Source organism: Heloderma suspectum, chromosome 5 (genome assembly GCF_057233095.1).
Source record: "Heloderma suspectum isolate Gila_16-S chromosome 5, 16-S_ref, whole genome shotgun sequence".
Lineage (NCBI taxonomy): Eukaryota > Metazoa > Chordata > Lepidosauria > Squamata > Helodermatidae > Heloderma > Heloderma suspectum.
In genome coordinates, this window is record NC_139462.1 from 129,212,361 (window position 1) to 129,229,746 (window position 17,386).

Sequence of the window (17,386 nt, forward strand, 5' to 3'; positions counted from 1 at the left end):
GAGTGACGTCGGAGGCAGCCAATGAGAGGCCAGAGTTTGAATAGGGTTGATGAAGAGCGGGGCTTTGCCGTAGTCGTTGTGTGAGGACAAGAACGACTGTCGGGGTCGCGATTACGGGAGGTCGTGAGGGGCTGACGGAGCGAGCCCGCCCGCCCGCCATGTCGCTGCACGGGAAGCGCAAGGAGATCTACAAGTACGAGGCGCCATGGACCGTCTATGCCATGAACTGGAGCGTCAGGCCCGACAAGCGCTTCAGGCTGGCGCTCGGCAGCTTCGTGGAAGAATACAATAACAAGGTGGGCGGCCGGAGGTCAGCGCGCGGGCGGGAGGCGGCGGGGGCGCGCGCTCGTGCTCGCCGGCCGCGCGGCGCGGCGCAGCGCGGGGCTTCCCCCTTCGGTAATGCGCGGTCGGCTTTTCCCGGTGGAGGCCCGGCTCCTCGCAGCGACCGTCTCGGGGGGTTGGCCGGACTGCCGCTGGAAGTTTCCGCTACGTGGTCAGGGCTGCGCTTAGCGGCGGCTGGTCGTCGTCTTCCTCTTCCCGAGTGGGCAGGGAGAGCAACGCGGCACCGGCAGTGACCCCGGAGGGCTGAAGGTTTTCCTTGGCGTGGAGATGAAAAGTAGCTACGGGGAGCAGCACCTGCGTGCTTTTTGTTTCTCCTGCCGTCACAGTGGTTCTGGCCGTGGGGACATAAGCGCACATACGTACATTAAGGCGCAATCCTATGCCTGTTTAGACAGAAGAAAAGGCCTACAACTCCCAGCATTCCCCAGCTAGCATGGCCGGCTGGGGAATGCTGGGAGTTGTAGGACTTTTCTTCTGTCTAAACAGGCATAGGATTGCGCCCTTAGCCACTTTGCGTCTCGCTAGTGGTGGAAATTGTGTGTTAAATTTACCCGTGGAAAATCTAACATATCCATGTGAGCAATAAAGATCCTTTTGAAACAGGTCTTCTGCATATTTCCTTAATACTATAATTAAGCCAATTGCCTGCAAGACCCCGGAAACCCAGAGGGTGTGGACAGAGGGATGAATGGGAATAACTTTTTTTCTTCTAGGTTCAACTTGTTGGGCTGGATGAGGAAAGCTCTGAGTTTATTTGCAGGAATACCTTTGATCACCCATATCCTACTACCAAACTCATGTGGATCCCAGATACCAAAGGAGTTTATCCAGACCTTTTGGCAACCAGTGGTGACTACCTACGCGTGTGGAGAGTAAGTTGGCTGTTTAGAAGGTATTTTCTTGAAGCTGGGGTCACCAGTAGACCATAGGAATGTTGAGACTAGGCTGACCAGCTGCTATGAATGGCAGACAAACATGGTAGTTGGCTTGCCAAATTACAAATATTACTAATTTATTTATTTACTGTACCTTTAAATGCTTAACAGCCGAAGTTCTCTGGGCGGTGTACAAGTAAGATGGTTTTGTGTGGTAATTCCTGCTGATGAACAGTCCTTGGCTTGGAAGTTGTCCTCAAGGAGTAGATTTCCCAAACTATTCCCACCCTGCATTGGAGTTTCAGGGACATCATACAGGTGGTGTATCTCAAAATATGGTTCATAGAAAGAGGAGTACAGTATTGAATCTCATGTTTTTGAGATCAAAGAAACTAATGAGCATGTTATAAAGACTATTACATTGATTGTAATTTATCTGCTAGGGCTGGGGGGAGGCTAGGCAAGCTGGAAAGGGGAGAGCAGTTGTATTAGAATGCTGCAGATGGCAAATGTGTTTGACAACTGATTTTAGCTTTTTGTTCACACACTTTGGCTTTAGTACAAACAAAATCAAAAGGAAAATGATTGAAAGCAGAGAACTTGTTGAATATAATGGAGGAAGGGGCTGCACTGCAGGGTTGGGTTTTTAAAAATATATTTGTGCAGCCATGCACTAACAAATGAAGAAAAAAATATTGCTGTATCTTTTTCCCTCCCCCCACCCCCAAGTACTACTCCAGCTGTTTACAAATAATGAGGGAAGGACCTGCATTGCAAGGGCATATAATGGTATGGTAACCAGGAAATAGCAGAGTAGCAACAACCACATTGCCAACAATGTGTATCAATAGCACTTTTCCAATCCATATTGGAAAGGCTGGCACTGCACAGTTGGCTTGAAAATCAGAACACCCCCCCCCCCCCAAAATCAGGTCTGAAAAAATGGAGGGGCAGCTTGGGGAAATGCTAGAATGTAGTGGTTTGGTAAGAATATCATCTAGATTGTCCATACTAACAGTGAATGAAGGATGTAAGTTCCAGAGAAAATAGCTAGTGTGGAAGCAGCCATAGATATGGAGTCTTACGCTTTATTTCCACATCAGACATCACTGTAGAATGCAGATCCAGACACATTAAAAAAGACGCTGAGTTAAAACCTTTTGTTAATAAATATTTACATCCACCATTAAAAGATGGTGGAATGTAAATATTTATTTACATTAAATGTCAGGAAGAGCCAGTGTGGTGTAGTGGCAAGAGTGTTGGACTAGGAGCTGGGAGATCCGGGTTCTAGTCCCCACTCGGCCATGGAAGCTCACTGGGTGACTTTGGGCCAGTCACAGACTCTCAGCCCAACCAACGTCACAGGGTTGTTGTTGTGAGGATGAAATGGAGAGGAGGAGGATAATGTGAGCCGCCTTGGGTTCCTTGCAAGGGAAAAAAGGCGGGGTATAAATGCAATCAATCAATCAATCAATCTTTTGTAGAAATATATCCCTACCTGGAACAGCTGTATTTGTGTCATTGAGATCACTTGTGGAGCCATCTGTGCTACAAGTGAATTTGAATTCTCCATCTTCCTTTGGGCATCCTTTCCTGGGCATAAAATATTTATTTATTTACGTTATTTATTATATTTAAAATCTATTCAATAACCAGCATTCTCTGGGCAGATTATTAATCACTGCTTTGTTGTGGCGAAGGGGCTTGCGTAACTCAGTGAAGCCATAAGCTATGCCGTGCAGGGCCACCCAAGACGGACAGGTCATGGTGGAGAGTTCTGACAAAATGTGGTCCACTGGAGAAGGAAATGGCAACCCACTCCAGTATTCTTGCCAAGAAAACCCATGGAACGTATCACAAGGCTAAAAAGACCCTGATGCTGGGAAAGATTGAAGGCAAAAGGAGAAGGGGACAGCAGAGGATGAGATGGCTAGATAGCATCACCGATGCAATGAATATGGACTTGAGCACACTCCGGGAGAGAGCACAGGACAGGAAGGCCTGGCGTGCTGTGGTCCATGGGGTCACGAAGAGTCGGACACGACTGAATGACTGAACAACAACAAAAAGAATAAAAATACAATACAAAATGGCAAACTTCATAGGAATAAATAAATATAAAGATATATAAGAACAACCATAAAAATCTAAGAACTAAGTTTCTGAAATGTCTGAGAAAAAAGAAAGGTATTTGCCTGGTATGTTAAAGATAATGTAGGTACCCAGAGAGCCTCCTTGGGAAGGGTATTCCATAAACGACACCACAACTGAGAAGGTCCTTTCTGTCATAGCCATACGCCTAACTTCCTTTGGCAGGGTCACCTCCAAAGGAGGTGCCTCCAAAGATGACCTAAGGACCTGAGCATACAGGAAGAGATACTGTGGTCCCAAGCCATTTAAATCTTTAACTTTCAACGCCATCAGTTTCAATTGGGCTTGGAAATGGGTTGGAAGCCAGTGCAGCTGACGAAGAGCTGTCATCACATGATCATATTGGCCAGTTCCAGTTAGTAGCCTAGCAACTCTGTTTTGAACTAACTGAAATCTCCAAGCTTTCTTCAGAGGTCCATGTACAACACATTGCAGTAATCCAAAGAGGAGGTTGCTAGAGTGTGCATAACTCTTGCTAGACTATCTCTATCCAGATAGAGTCATAGCTGGTATATCCACCTAAGCTGATAAAAGGTGTTCCTAAACACCAAGGCCAACGGTGCCTCAAGTGATGATGGATTCAGGAGCATCCCCAAGCTGCATACCTGATCTTTCAAGGGGAGTACGATCCCCTCCAGAACAGGTTGGACACCACTTAACTGGGCAGATGAACTACCCGCTAACTGTACCTCGGTCTTGTCTGAATTGAGCTTCGGTTTACTGGCCCTCATCCAGTCCATTCACCTGCTCAGGCACCAATTCAGGACATCACTGCTCCAGTTGGGTTAGATGCAAAGGAAGGTAAAGCTGGATGTCCCCTTGTGTTGGGTACCCGGGACAGATTAGGGATTCTGTTGGTGCACCGCCCACCCCACTGCCCATCTGACTCCCTGCCTGAGCTGACGGAGGTGGTCTCGGACTTGGTGTTGAGGACCCCTAGGATGATGGTCCTGGGGGATCTCAACTTCCATGCCGAGGCCACTGTATCCGGGGCGGCTCAGGACTTCATGGCCGCCATGACAACCATGGGGCTGTCCCAACATGTCATCGGCCCAACGCATATAAAAGGACACATGCTTGATATGGTTTTCTCGACTGGGCAGGAGGATGGTGATCTGAAAGTGGAGGAATTAACATCTGTCCCTTTGTCATGGACAGATCACTTCCTGCTGAGGTTTAGACTCCTGGCAGCCTTCCCCCTCTGCAAGGGTGGGGGACCTATTAAAATGGTCCGCCCCCGGAGATTAATGGATTCTGATGGATTCCAGAGGGCTCTGGGGGATTTTCCTGCTGGTATGGCTGGTGCTCCTGTTGAAGCCTAGGTCGCTCTGTGGAATGCAGAGATGACTCGGGCGGTTGACACGATTGCGCCAAAGCACCCTCTCCCTCTGAGCAGAGCCTGGCCAGCTCCTTGGTATACACCTGAGCTGAGGGCAATGAAGCAAGAGGGGAGATGGCTAGAATGCAGGTGGAGGAAAACTCGTGCTGAGTCTGACCGAACACAGGTAAGAGCCCACTATCAAGTCTACTCTGTGGTGGTGAGGGTGGAAAAGAGACAGCATTGCATCTTTTCCACCAGCATTGCATCTTCTCAGTGTCGTCCAGTGGAGATTTTCCGAGTGGTTTGCAGCCTGTTACATTCTGGGCCAGGGAGAGAGACGGTGGAACCCTCGGTAGCACGCTGTGACGAGTTTGCACGGCACTTTGAAGATAAAGTCGCTCAGATTCGTCATGAATTGGACACCACCATTAATGCAGTTCCGTTGGTAGAGGCATTTAGAGCACCGTCTGGTCCAGTTTTATTGGATGAGTTTCAGTTACTGAGGCCTGAGGATGCGGACAAGGTGCTTGGCCAAGTCTGATCGACCACTTGTGTGCTTGACCCTTGCCCGTCATGGCTTATTAAATCAAACAAGGAGAGGATGGCTGGCTGGGTCCAGGAGGTTGTAAATTCCTCCTTGAGAGAGGGAGTGGTGCCTGCCGCTTTAAAAGAGGCGGTAATTAGACCACTCCTGAAAAAGCCTAACCTGGACCCAGAGGATGTTAACAATTATAGGCCAGTGGCCAACATCCCCTTCCTGGGCAAGGTGCTTGAGCGGGTGGTTGTAGGACAGCTCCAGGCACTGTTGAATGAAACGGATTATCTAGATCCATTTCAATCGGGCTTCAGGCCTGGTTTTGGAATCGAAACTGCCTTGGTCGCCCTGTGGGATGACCTCTGCCGGGAGAGGGACGGGGAGTGTGACCCTGTTGATTCTCCTGGACCTCTCAGCGGCTTTTGATACCATCGACCATGGTATCCTTCTGGATAGGTTGTCTGGGTTGGGAGTTGGAGGCACTGCACCACAGTGGTTCTGCTCCTACTTGGATGGCCAATTCCAGAAGGTGGTGCTGGGGGATTATTGCTCTGTGCCATGGCAATTGTGCCGTGGGGTTCCACAGGGCTCTATTTTATCCCCCATGCTGTTTAACATCTACATGAAACCACTGGGGAAGTTATCCGGAGATGTGGGCTGAGGTGCCATCAATATGCGGATGACACCCAGCTCTACCTCTCTTTCTCATCAAAACCAGGTGAGGCAGTGGCTGTTCTGAATCAGTGCCTGGGCACGGTAATGGACTGGATGAGGGCCAATAAACTGAAACTCAATCCAGACAAGACAGAAGTACTCTTAGTGGGTGGTTCGTCTGCCCGGCTAGGTGATATTCGACCTGTTCTGGGGGGGGGGGGGTTGCACTCCCCCTAAAGGATCAGGTTCATAGTTTGGGGGTGCTCTTGGATCCAGAACTGTCACTTGAGGCACAGGTAAACTCAGTGGCACAGAGCACTTTTTATCAGCTTAGGCTGGTATACCAACTACGCCCTTATCTGGACAGAGATAGCCTAGCTACAGTTATCCATGCTCTGATAGCTTCTCGTCTGGATTACTGCAATGCGTTATACGTAGGGCTGCCTTTGAAAACGGTCCGGAAACTTCAGCTGTTCCAAAATAGGGCAGCAAGATTGTTAACAGGGACTGGCCTGCGAGCTCATATTACACCAGTACTTTTCCAGCTGCACTGGCTGCCAGTCCATTTCTGGGCCCAATTCAAAGTGCTGGTGTTAACATTCAAAGCCCTTAACGGCTTGGGGCCAGGTTACCTGAAGGATCACCTCCTCCCATATGTGCCTGCCCGGACCTTAAGATCATCGTCAGCAGCCCTTCTCCGTGAGCCCCTGCCAAAGGAAGTGAGGCGGGTGGCTACTAGGAGGAGGGCTTTTTCTGCTGTGGCACCCCGGCTCTGGAGTGAGCTCCCTAGTGAGGTTCTCCTGGCATCTACATTGTATTCCTTTCAGCGCCGGATGAAGACCTTTTTATTTTCCCAGGCATTTTAGTATTTTAGCTTTCTAAATTTTTATCTTTGCTGTTTTAAATCTGTATTAAATCTCCTGCGGCTAGGTTTTATTGTGGTTGTATTGTTATATTGTGGTTTTAATGTTCTATATATTTTAAACTGTTTTATTGTGTGCTGTTTGGTTTTAATTTTTGTGAACTGCCCAGAGAGCTTCAGAAATGTAGCATGTACATCTTCAGAAATGTAGCATGTACATCTTTCCTGTAGATGTTGAATAGCATGGGGGCTAAAACTGAGCCCTGCAGAACCCCATGACATAATAGTCACAGAACAGAGTAGTAATCTCCCAGCACCATCTTCTGGAAATGTCCATCCAAGTAGGAACGGAACAATTGTAAAACAGTGCCCCAAGCTCCTAACCCAGACAGCCAATCCAGAAGGATACCATAGTCAATGGTACTGAAAGATGCTGAGGGGTCCAAGAGAACGAACAGGGTTGCAACCCCATCTCTCTCAACAAAGGTTATCCCAGAGGGCAGCCAAGGCAGTTTCTGTCCCAAACCAGGCCTAATGCTGGATTGAAATGAACATCAGCTTCATCCAAGAATGCCTGGAGTTGTTTGGGAACCACTTGCTATTGTGAATTTATCACAGCAAGTTGTCGAGGGTGTTATCAATTTGGAATTCTCAGGGTCAGATTGTAATAATTGTGAATATTCACAACTATTCACATAATTGCACAATAATGAATAGTTGTGCAATTGTGAATATGCACAACTATTAATCCTACCCAAATTAGTAGATGTTGGAATGATGCTTAGATGCTTAGATCTAAGCACTTAGATGCTCGTTACCATAGAAATGTGTGGTAAGAAGCTGTCTGCACACATGGAAGCAAGCAATGGTTGTAGGTCGATGGAGTTTGTCAATCGCATCATCAAGCTTCAACAACTTTGTTTGCATGAGATCATGTTCTCATTTTTCTCCACAGTGTGCTGTAATGAAGAAATCAAAATATATGGTGGAAATGTGCAAACAAAATATGATCCCATGCAAAAAAGGATGTTAAATCTTAAGATGCTGGCATTCAAAGTGAATGACACACTGCTTCTTCCTACATACAGCACTCTTGTTTTCCCAGTTAGTAAGAGACTATATGAGGGTGAACAAACAAACTTAATCCAGATAAAATTGAGATGCTATTGATAGGTGGCCGATCTGACTGGGATGGAGTTCATCCTGTTCTGGAGGAGTTTCCACTTCCTTTAAGGGTCAGCTTGCAGTTTGAGAGTTCTGCTAAATTCAGCCTTTTGATTACCGAGATGCCACTGATGGCATAAAGTGCTTTTTACCAGCTTAGGCTTGTGTGCCAACTGCCATTTTTCCAAGATGGAGGTAGCTTGGCCACTGTGATTCATGCCTGGACAATATCCAGAACTGACTACTTGCAATGCTTTATGTGTCTTTAAAAACAACTCAAAATCTTGAATTCAGGGGTTAGGAAAGCTGTAGCCCTCCAGATGTTTTGGACTTCCAACTCCCTCCACAAAAATGTGCTTTAATACTGTTACGTTAGCCTTCTCCAAACTGGCGCCCTCCAGAAGTTTGGGATCAACTGTCATCAATATGGCCAATGGTCAGGAATGCTGGGGGTTGAAGTTCAAAACAGTGTTAAGTAGTTCCCATTGCGTATTTGCTGTTGCATTCATTGGGGGAAATCACCACCCACCATTTGAGAAGAGGAGTGGTGTTTCCAAGTTCACACAGCTCCTATTTCCAAGTGGTGGATGGAGATTTCCCCTGACAAAGGCAGTGTTGAAACTTATTTCAAACTACTTAACAGTACTAAAGCACATTTTTTGCATCCACTGGTTTGACTTTTGTTCAATTTCTAATTAGACGTGGCCTTGGGTTTTTTTCCTAGTTTTGCCTGATTTGTAAATTTGCTAACAACTTTTTAGTTCAGTGTCGTTTTTGTATCTGGATTCTACCGCAGTGTCGGATGAGGTGGACAGAAGGTAGATTGGGATCTATTGGTAGGTTTCTGGGTGATTTTTGGCAAGCATGTCTGAGCCCTAGTGGTTTAACAATAGCCAAAACTAAGAGGCTTCTCTTCCCTTTTCCTAAATTAGGCTGCTAAAATGAAGAAACTGTGGGAAAAACTGATGTAGCTTTTTGTATGAAAGGACTGTGAGCTCAGCTGTGGTACTTCAAACAAAATCCATGTACACTTAAACACAATGTTGCAACTGCTTCTGGTTGGTGGACTTTTATGTTCTATTAAAATAACAAAATAGATCCTGCAAGCTTTACCTCTGCCACTCCTGATGTATGGAGAGTGGAAATACAGAGTATCTATGCATGCTGGCTTATTTACAGTCTCAATCATGATAACATATCCATTGGTTTCCTTGACCTCAAAAATATGGAATTTAACACTATATTCCTTGTTCTATAAGCTATATTTTGGGAGATACAGAGCTTCAAAAATATTGCTGTATGATCTAGCAATTCCAGTGTGTGGTGGGAGTTTTTTGAGAACCCTCTTCACTGAAAGCAACATAAAAATAAACTATCAATAGAAATTCCCCCACAAAACCATTGCATCTATCATAATTACAATGAATGGGTAGCTGATTATGGTTCAGAACAAAATGGTAAAAGAGATTCCATTTCAGGTTAAGTGATGTAGTCAAGAATTGGGTTTTGGTCAAACCTAATTTGATTTATGGGAATCTTAAAAAGAGTAGAATTCCTTCTTTTAGTATAATGTAGAATCCCTGAAAATCACAATGAAAACTGCTTTTTTCTTAAGTTATATACCTCTTGAGGGTTCATACTTTTTTAAGCAGGCAAGCAGATTTGGTATGATGACCAACATACATTTCTTGTTGCAGGTAGGTGAAACAGAGACCAGGCTAGAGTGTTTGCTGAATAACAATAAGAATTCTGACTTTTGTGCCCCATTGACATCCTTTGATTGGAATGAAGTGGATCCTTATCTACTAGGTAAGACTAAAACACTGATTTGGCAGTGGGAGGTAGTAGAATGATTAAAGCAGATAACATTAGCAGCCTGAATGTTTCTTAGTTAATAAAATGCCTGGTGGATATCTATTTCAGGAAAGTTATTTTGCTGTGGGCCTTGGTAAAAGCTTCCATAGTAACATTCGTTCCCGGCATAAGGGATTTAATCTAACTCAGAAAAGTTTGCTCTGATCTCTTATGTTTGGGCTACCTGCCGGCAATAAAATGCCCTTGTAATGCAAATGTTCAGAGCTGTGAGACTAGTACTTCTCATGTTACAATATCAGTTAAGGACTTGACTCATTTGGCCATTAGGCTTTGTGGTTGTCCAAAATAGTATTGAATTGTATTATCCAAAATACAAGCTTCTGTGTTGACCTATCCTGCATCACCACTTCCTTCCCACACTTTTCAGTAATGGAAAAAGAGAATAAATTATGTACCTGAGAATGCTGAAGCAATCCATTCTAACCACTCTTAACTGTATCTCTCTTCTCTCTTGTCAGTTCAGCTTCTTCTGTGTTTTTCATTGTAACAGTTTACAGAGGGGTACCTGTGTTAATCTGTTGCAGCAAAAACAACAAAGAGAATTGTGGCACCTTAAAGACTAATGCATTTATTCTGGCATTAGATTTTGTGAACATTGCCCCCTTCATCAGATGCACAAAATGTTAACCTCAGTTTGGCAGATGTATGTACACATACTTTGGTGGAGGTGCAGGAGGCAGGGAAACCGCATGGATTGGCATGCTGGTCAATTGCCGAATTAAATATTGGCCATGTTCGGATGCTACGGTAACCCAGATTTTTTTTAAAATTCTGGGTTATCGCGAGCAAGCCAACATGCTAGTATATGCAGCATGATCACTCCCGCTTGGCTCTGTCAGCAGGCGTGGCTACTCTCTGTCCTTGGCTTGGTTAGCATTATATTCGAACTAGGAATTCTGACTTGTCTCTCCCCTGACTCTGGCTTATCAGGAGAGAGACAAGCCGGAGTTCCTGGTTCAGACATAAAGTTAACCAAGCCCAGGGATGGAGAGCCTTGTCTTGTGTAGCTGCTTCTCGGGCAGGAGGAGCCAAGTGGAAGCGATTGAGTTATGTGCACTATGACACTGGCTCACTCACAGTAACCCAGAATTTTTAAAAAGATCTGGCTTGTTGTGACATCCAAATGAGGCTGTTATTAATTGCTAGCCTATTTGACCATGGTCAAATGTTCCATGAAGCCAAGAGTGACCTTGTGTAGATGTCAGACAACCATTTTAATTTCATCATTTGATAGCTAAAGGAGTAAAGGCTTCTTGCTCTTTAACTCTGCTAGAGTTAGCTTCGGGGAACCCACTCAACCCCATTTCTCTGACAGCGTTTGGACGATGAGCTGTGGTGCCTACGGACACCAGGTTACATATGTGACTGTCGCTTGGGGGTTGTCATGTCGTGAATCTGGAAAGTGTGGGTTATGCAGGGGTTAAACAACTCTCACATAACCCTAAAACAGACCACGGGTTATGTGAGGGTTGTTTAACCTGTGCATAACCCACACTTTCTGGGTTCACACAACAAGACAACCCCTGAGTGGGGGTTGCATATTCAGCATGACAGCTGCACACATTGCATCCTCACCTATGGTGGGCTGTTGTGTCTTGAAAACAGCTCCTCTCGGTTAATATCAATTTAGGAGCAGGCAGCTTTTGCTTTTTACCATAACTGCGGTTAAATCCCATGCATCTCTTGTAGTCTTATTTTCCTCACTCCCCCCGCCCCTTTTTAATGTTAATGTTGTAATAGTTTGGACTGTCCCTGGGGTTTTAGAACAAAAGTAAAGAACAACTATTGTTCACATTAATTTACATGCACTTCTGTACATAACGTTATAGTAGGTTAGAACTTAATTTCATTGATTCATAGGAGCTCTATTGTAATTGGCATCATTCTTTGTAACAGTGTTAACAATGCTGTTTGACCTTTATTTGATCAGCATTTGACTGGTTAATGAAATATATTTGATTAGCCGTGTGACCGATCCTAGTTCAGTGTCTTTAAGTGGTTTGTCAGTGTTCCAGGCAGCGTGGAAAAAGATCACTTAGGTTGCAATCCTATACCCACTTACCTAGGAGTAAGCCTTGCTGAAACCAGTGGGACTTATTTCTAAGAGAAGTATATATGAGATTGTGCTGTCAATTTCTTATTTAAAAACTGGATGTTTTGACTTAAAACAGACTTCTGAATTGACATTTTAAAAAATATCCTGAAGATTATATCTGTGTGTCAAAACAGAATATGTTAACGGTCTCAATTGCACCCAGGCTGCTCTCTGTAAAGCAAGAACTCGGAGCCAGGGGGAGTCTACTTTTTTGGGGTCAAGCATTATGAATATGGCATAATGGGATATATATTTATTGCACCTAAGAAGAATTCTTAATATATGTGGGTTTTTCCCCCATCCCAGGCACCTCTAGTATTGACACAACTTGCACTATCTGGGGTTTGGAGACTGGTCAAGTCTTGGGAAGAGTGAATTTGGTGTCAGGCCATGTCAAGACCCAGCTGATTGCTCATGACAAAGAGGTGATGGTGCATTTTTTCTCTCCTTTTCTCCATTGGGGCAACTAGTAAAACATTTTCAAATCTGTAACATGACAAGGGAGGTAGTGAGGGTGCTAATAATCCTGAGAGATTCGTTGCAGGAGAATTCTGTTCAAGGGAGCGAGGTGGCTATGCCTAATTATCCTTGTTTGTGGTCAGCATTGTCCTTCTTTAGCCTAAGCAAGGGACTTGTCTTACATGCCTGCTGTACTTCTGAGTTTGCATGATAAAACTTTGGTGTGGGGCAGAAATCTTAGTCAGGAAAGCAACATCATCATGTTTTGTAACTTTTGGTGTCTGAGCAGGTGTATGATATTGCATTCAGCCGTGCTGGAGGTGGGAGAGACATGTTTGCTTCTGTTGGTGCTGATGGCTCAGTGAGGATGTTTGACCTGCGGCACTTGGAGCACAGCACTATTATCTATGAGGATCCTCAGCACCACCCTCTGCTCCGCCTTTGCTGGAATAAGCAGGATCCTAATTACCTTGCAACAATGGCAATGGACGGCATGGAGGTGAGTCAGTATTCTGTGGTGGTGTCCAGTCCACTTTGCACATGGGTGGTACTACTTGGTCTGTTGGTCTTGATAGCTGGGTTTTCTGGCTCCATGCAGAAAGCCATGGGGCTACCATTTTGCTTCAGGAATTTCTTACAGCCATCTTATCTGAACCCAGCAACATGGAGTAAAGCAGTCAGGTGCATGTGCCTATGTTAACTAGGGGAGATAGCAGCTATACTGGGTTATTGATAGGTACTATGAATAAGCTGATGACTTCTAATTATCCTCATGGTGGCATATTGGGATGGGCTGGCCCACCTATGGTTGCTCCAGCATCTGTGGAAGAGGGTGCGGTTGACCAATCTAATTGACTTGGCAGAAATGACCAGCCTGCAGCATATTGCATAGTTTCCTGAGCAGGTATGCTGTGAAAAACAAGGGTCTGTATTTGGAAATAATAAATAGTTTTCATATTAACTCATTCATTTTAAGAAAGAAATTGTATAGATACATAGTCTAATATGTGAGCTACACTAATGAGACATAACCGTTTATGTCTTAATTTGTCACTTATGCTCTTTTCTAACTTGATTGATCAAGAGGTACTGTCATGGTTTTTCTTTCACTGTTGCAACAGATATATAACATTCTGTTTTATTACATGGAAGGGATGATGAGATAGGAGTGTTATGTGAATGTTTTGTGTTCTGCATATTATTTGTTTTCTCTTCTAAGGTGGTAATTCTAGATGTCAGAGTTCCTTGTACACCTGTAGCCAGGCTGAACAACCACAGAGCATGTGTGAATGGCATTGCTTGGGCACCACATTCTTCTTGTCATATCTGCACAGCAGGTAAGCATGGATAAGTCTTGTCATTTCATGCCAAGGGATTGTTGGACATTTGCCTAGAAATGTGCTTTCCTGAATTAGAGTTATGAGTTACCCACATTATTCAACAGAATTGGATTGTTTCACTCAATTAAGTTATATCCCATTCCTATGCATGTTTTGTCAGAAGTACCATATATTGAATTGGGATTTACTATTATTTGCAAGTAAGTGAGCATGAGATTTCAGTACAAGTTCCTAGTTATGAATACCACAGTTAAAATAGCTGAGTCTCTGTTCGCTGTAGTTGCTTTGATTGTTGTTATTTTTCTCTAATCTAGGCCATGCTTCCTACACTTTTTTACTTTGTCTTGACTATCAAAACTTTTTAGCTGTAGTCTTTTGTTATGTATTTTGTCTTTAAACAAAGTTAATTATACTTAGCCCTTCACAAAGTAATGGGTGCTTTAAAATATAACTCTAAAATGTGGGTGGTAGAAATGAAATGTTACAGTGCAAGTTGGCTAAGCTGATTTCATCTGAAAAAAACCTTAAATTCCTAGCTGCCTGCAACAAACATAAATATTTTGAGTGTTTACATATTTATAAGTAAAGGCACCCATGACAAGTCTAACTCTGAATTTAATCAACTAATAGATGATGATGATGAAGAAGAAGTAGTAGTGAGAATAGCACATTTTTAGCTTCAAGAATTTCTGTACAAGGAAGTTGTAAGAACTGTACGTAAAATAACTTCTGAATTGCTGTTCCTCAGCAGTTTAATCTTGCTGTTCATTTCAATATTTTTTAAAACCACACACACAGTAGATCATTCTATCATGTTTTGTGGTTTTTAAGGTTTTTGTATGCCTTCTTGGTAGGGTTTACTCTAAAAGGCAACTTATAAATCTTTTAAACAAAGAAAAACAGGGCACACATTTGAGAAACTATGGCATGTAAAAATATAGTGTCAAAAACCAAGAATGGGTAAAAGTCAAACTACACCTTTTAAGCTTGTGTTTATCTTCAGACTTTTTTATCTGTTATACTTCTGGGTACATGGACCACAAAATATCTATGGGGAATGCTGGTTCTTTCATCTCTAATTCTGTGTTTTCACCTTTGGCAGCGGATGATCATCAAGCTCTTATTTGGGATATCCAGCAAATGCCTCGTGCCATTGAGGACCCAATCTTGGCCTACACAGCAGAAGGAGAAATCAACAATGTACAATGGGCATCAACTCAGCCGGACTGGATAGCTATCTGTTACAACAATTGTCTGGAAATTTTGAGAGTGTAAAAACGGCTGAGCTGTGGGGAAAAATGGAGCAGGATGGTAGTCTTTCCCCTTTTCTAAAGTTAAGAACAAAACTGCATTGAGACAGCGCCACTAGCTCTTACCAACTTGTTCTAGGAAGACTTACAACTGGCATTGATGGGTATATGTTACTGACCACTCCTCCTCTTCTCCCCACCCCTCCCACTTCACCCCCACCCCAGTGACTTAAATGCAGGGATTTGCTGAGCCTTTCAGACCTTCTGGGATTTTATTATTACTTTCAATTAAAGGTATGTATATATGACAGCCATTTGTGCTGAGAGTTTGTATTACCTGAGCTATGGAGCTGACTAGCAATTAACACCCTAGCAGAAATCATTTGTTGCTGCCTAAAATCTGTTCAAACCTCTAGTGACAGGATGTGAAACTCATACTTAAAAATACTTAATACTTTGTATTAAGTATTTTTTTTCCTGCTTCTCTTCTCTTCCTCTGCCCCTGGTTATAATTCTGTTGATACTAAAGTTCTGTTACTATTAAAACTCTTCTTCAGCTATAAGCAGGAACTTGTGAATGTTGCAGGACCTGTCATAGAATGCATCTGGCTCCTGCAGAAACATCCTGGAGTGAAGCTTTAGCTTGGTATTCCATTGGTTATTGGCCAGTGATCCATTTCCTTCTCTCCCTTCTCTACAATGCAGAGTCGTTGAAAGTAAAAGTAGTGTGGATGTGTAGGTGCACACCTAGCACCTAATTAGAGAAGTACATTCTCTAGTTTTGCAATGTCTGCATGTTGCCCCCCCTTCCCAAAACTACATCCCTTACTAAAATGTAGGAAATACTTCAGCCACAGGTGATCTTATTGACTCCCAAGAGGCAACAAGCATTTTCTGAAGAGAAGTGCTACATTCAACCTTTCAGGAGCAGCTTTCATCCCATTTATCTCAGCAGTGAGATGTATCCAGCGTAATGCAAAATTCCTCTCCTAAGATATAGAAAATATGCTTAGCATAAATGTTGAGACTTGTATATGTTGTTAATATGGGATGGCATTGTTTTTCTTAGAACATTAATATGACCAGACACACACAATTCACTATAAAATATGCAAGCTTCTCTAAGTGTACTGGGATGCTGACTCTTACTCTTATCTCCAGGTGCACGTTAAGGCTTCTGTAGCGTCAGCTCTTTATTTGTGGTAGCTCTTCTCTGACACATTAGAAACGAATGTACTTGTGATCGTTTCCACATACTTCTCAGAAGGTTTGCTTCCCCAGCTTTCAGAGAAGAGACCAGAAATGGTTGCATATCAGACCATTTTTCCACAATAACATGAGGAAGAGGGAGGTGTGGTGAGAATGCCTTTTCAGATATAACCACCAGTGATGTACATAATGAGATGAAAGGAAATGTGTTGAACCTATTGATTATTTGTTTTATAGTACTTGAGTACAGTGGTGGGAAAATGTGGTAACTGATGTATAAATGTCTTTGTTTAAACTGTACTGGTCTTGCCTGAAGACAAACGTGAAGTGTGAGAGAGAGTGAACTGACGGATTTTCTCATCTTCTTTCTCCCGTCCCCCCCACCTGCCACCCAGCCACCTTCAATAGTTAGGACATAGAAGTATGCATAGATTGTTGACAGTCCCACAGAAATCAAGGGACTAGACTAAATCCAAGTGTTCTGTTTAATTTCTTTATATGAGCTGGACAGTACTGGTCTAAGGGATGTGGCCCATAGGCATAGAGTAAACTAAGGATGTCCTCAGTAAAAGGAGCAAAGACATTCAGGTATATAATAAACTTGCAAAGCAATGTTGGGAGATACTGGGTTATTAGTCAAGTGATGAATATGAATTTGTGGTATCTGTGAAAACGAACAAAGATGTTCTTAGTGTACAGGATATGAATTAATATGAGCTGAATTTTTTTACTAACCAATACTAAACCCTACAATGATAGCTTACGTTGTGTACTTCCAGTGTGATGATTTCCTAAAGGTGTGAACTTCGTAGCATGACTGTATAAAGTTTCAAACTCCTTGTTCTTTCAAATAAGCAATAGCACTGACTTATGTTCCTCTCTTTTTTTGTCTAGGGTGTTGCATATATTTTCTTACCCAGTATTGTTGGGCAAAGTTATTACTGAACTAGATTTAATTTTACCTTTATGTGGCAGACAATGGATAACTTGTTGTAATATTCCCTTTAGAATTTTATGGAGAAATTACAGTGAAATGGATTTTATCTTGATTTTGAACACCTGATTCCTGGAATTGTATTGAAATGCTGTAAAAATTTAAAGCAGTTTTTTAAAAGGTTTGAAGTAGAATGCTGGAATTTTTAAAATGTTGATCTTGCTTCTTCTGTATACTTTAGTTGGTTCCATTCATACTGCCATGTGTGTATTCTGCCTTTCTTACGTTTTAATAAAATGGAATGTTTCTAAATTACT

At 43.2% G+C, this 17,386-nt stretch overlaps 2 protein-coding genes across 4 annotated transcripts in view; both read left to right on the top strand.

Moving 5' to 3' along the window:
* The first annotated feature begins 69 nt into the window (after window positions 1–69).
* Window positions 70–17,381, top strand: DCAF7 (DDB1 and CUL4 associated factor 7). The gene is made up of 7 exons (XM_084857395.1): window positions 70–296; window positions 1,056–1,214; window positions 9,605–9,716; window positions 12,184–12,302; window positions 12,626–12,835; window positions 13,556–13,673; window positions 14,779–17,381. Exons 1-7 carry the CDS (start codon window positions 159–161, stop codon window positions 14,949–14,951), a joined length of 1,029 nt encoding a protein of 342 aa, XP_084713521.1. The 5' UTR covers window positions 70–158; the 3' UTR covers window positions 14,952–17,381.
* The window catches only part of MAP3K3 (mitogen-activated protein kinase kinase kinase 3), a 109,543-nt gene continuing 107,287 nt past the window's right edge, over window positions 15,131–17,386 (top strand). For all 3 annotated transcript variants that reach the window (XM_084857389.1, XM_084857391.1, XM_084857394.1), the window contains exon 1: window positions 15,131–15,220. In XM_084857389.1, coding sequence (XP_084713515.1) covers window positions 15,160–15,220 — 61 coding nt within the window. In that variant the 5' untranslated portion in view covers window positions 15,131–15,159. The remainder of the gene's footprint in view (window positions 15,221–17,386) is intronic.

Bases quoted from the DNA above. Each gene is read 5' to 3' on its own strand.
- DCAF7 (XM_084857395.1), top strand. From the start codon at position 159: ATGTCGCTGCACGGGAAGCGCAAGGAGATCTACAAGTACGAGGCGCCA. The intron at 12,303-12,625 runs GTGATGGTGCAT...GTGTCTGAGCAG, and splicing joins TGATTGCTCATGACAAAGAG to GTGTATGATATTGCATTCAG. The intron at 13,674-14,778 runs GTAAGCATGGAT...CACCTTTGGCAG, and splicing joins TTGTCATATCTGCACAGCAG to CGGATGATCATCAAGCTCTT.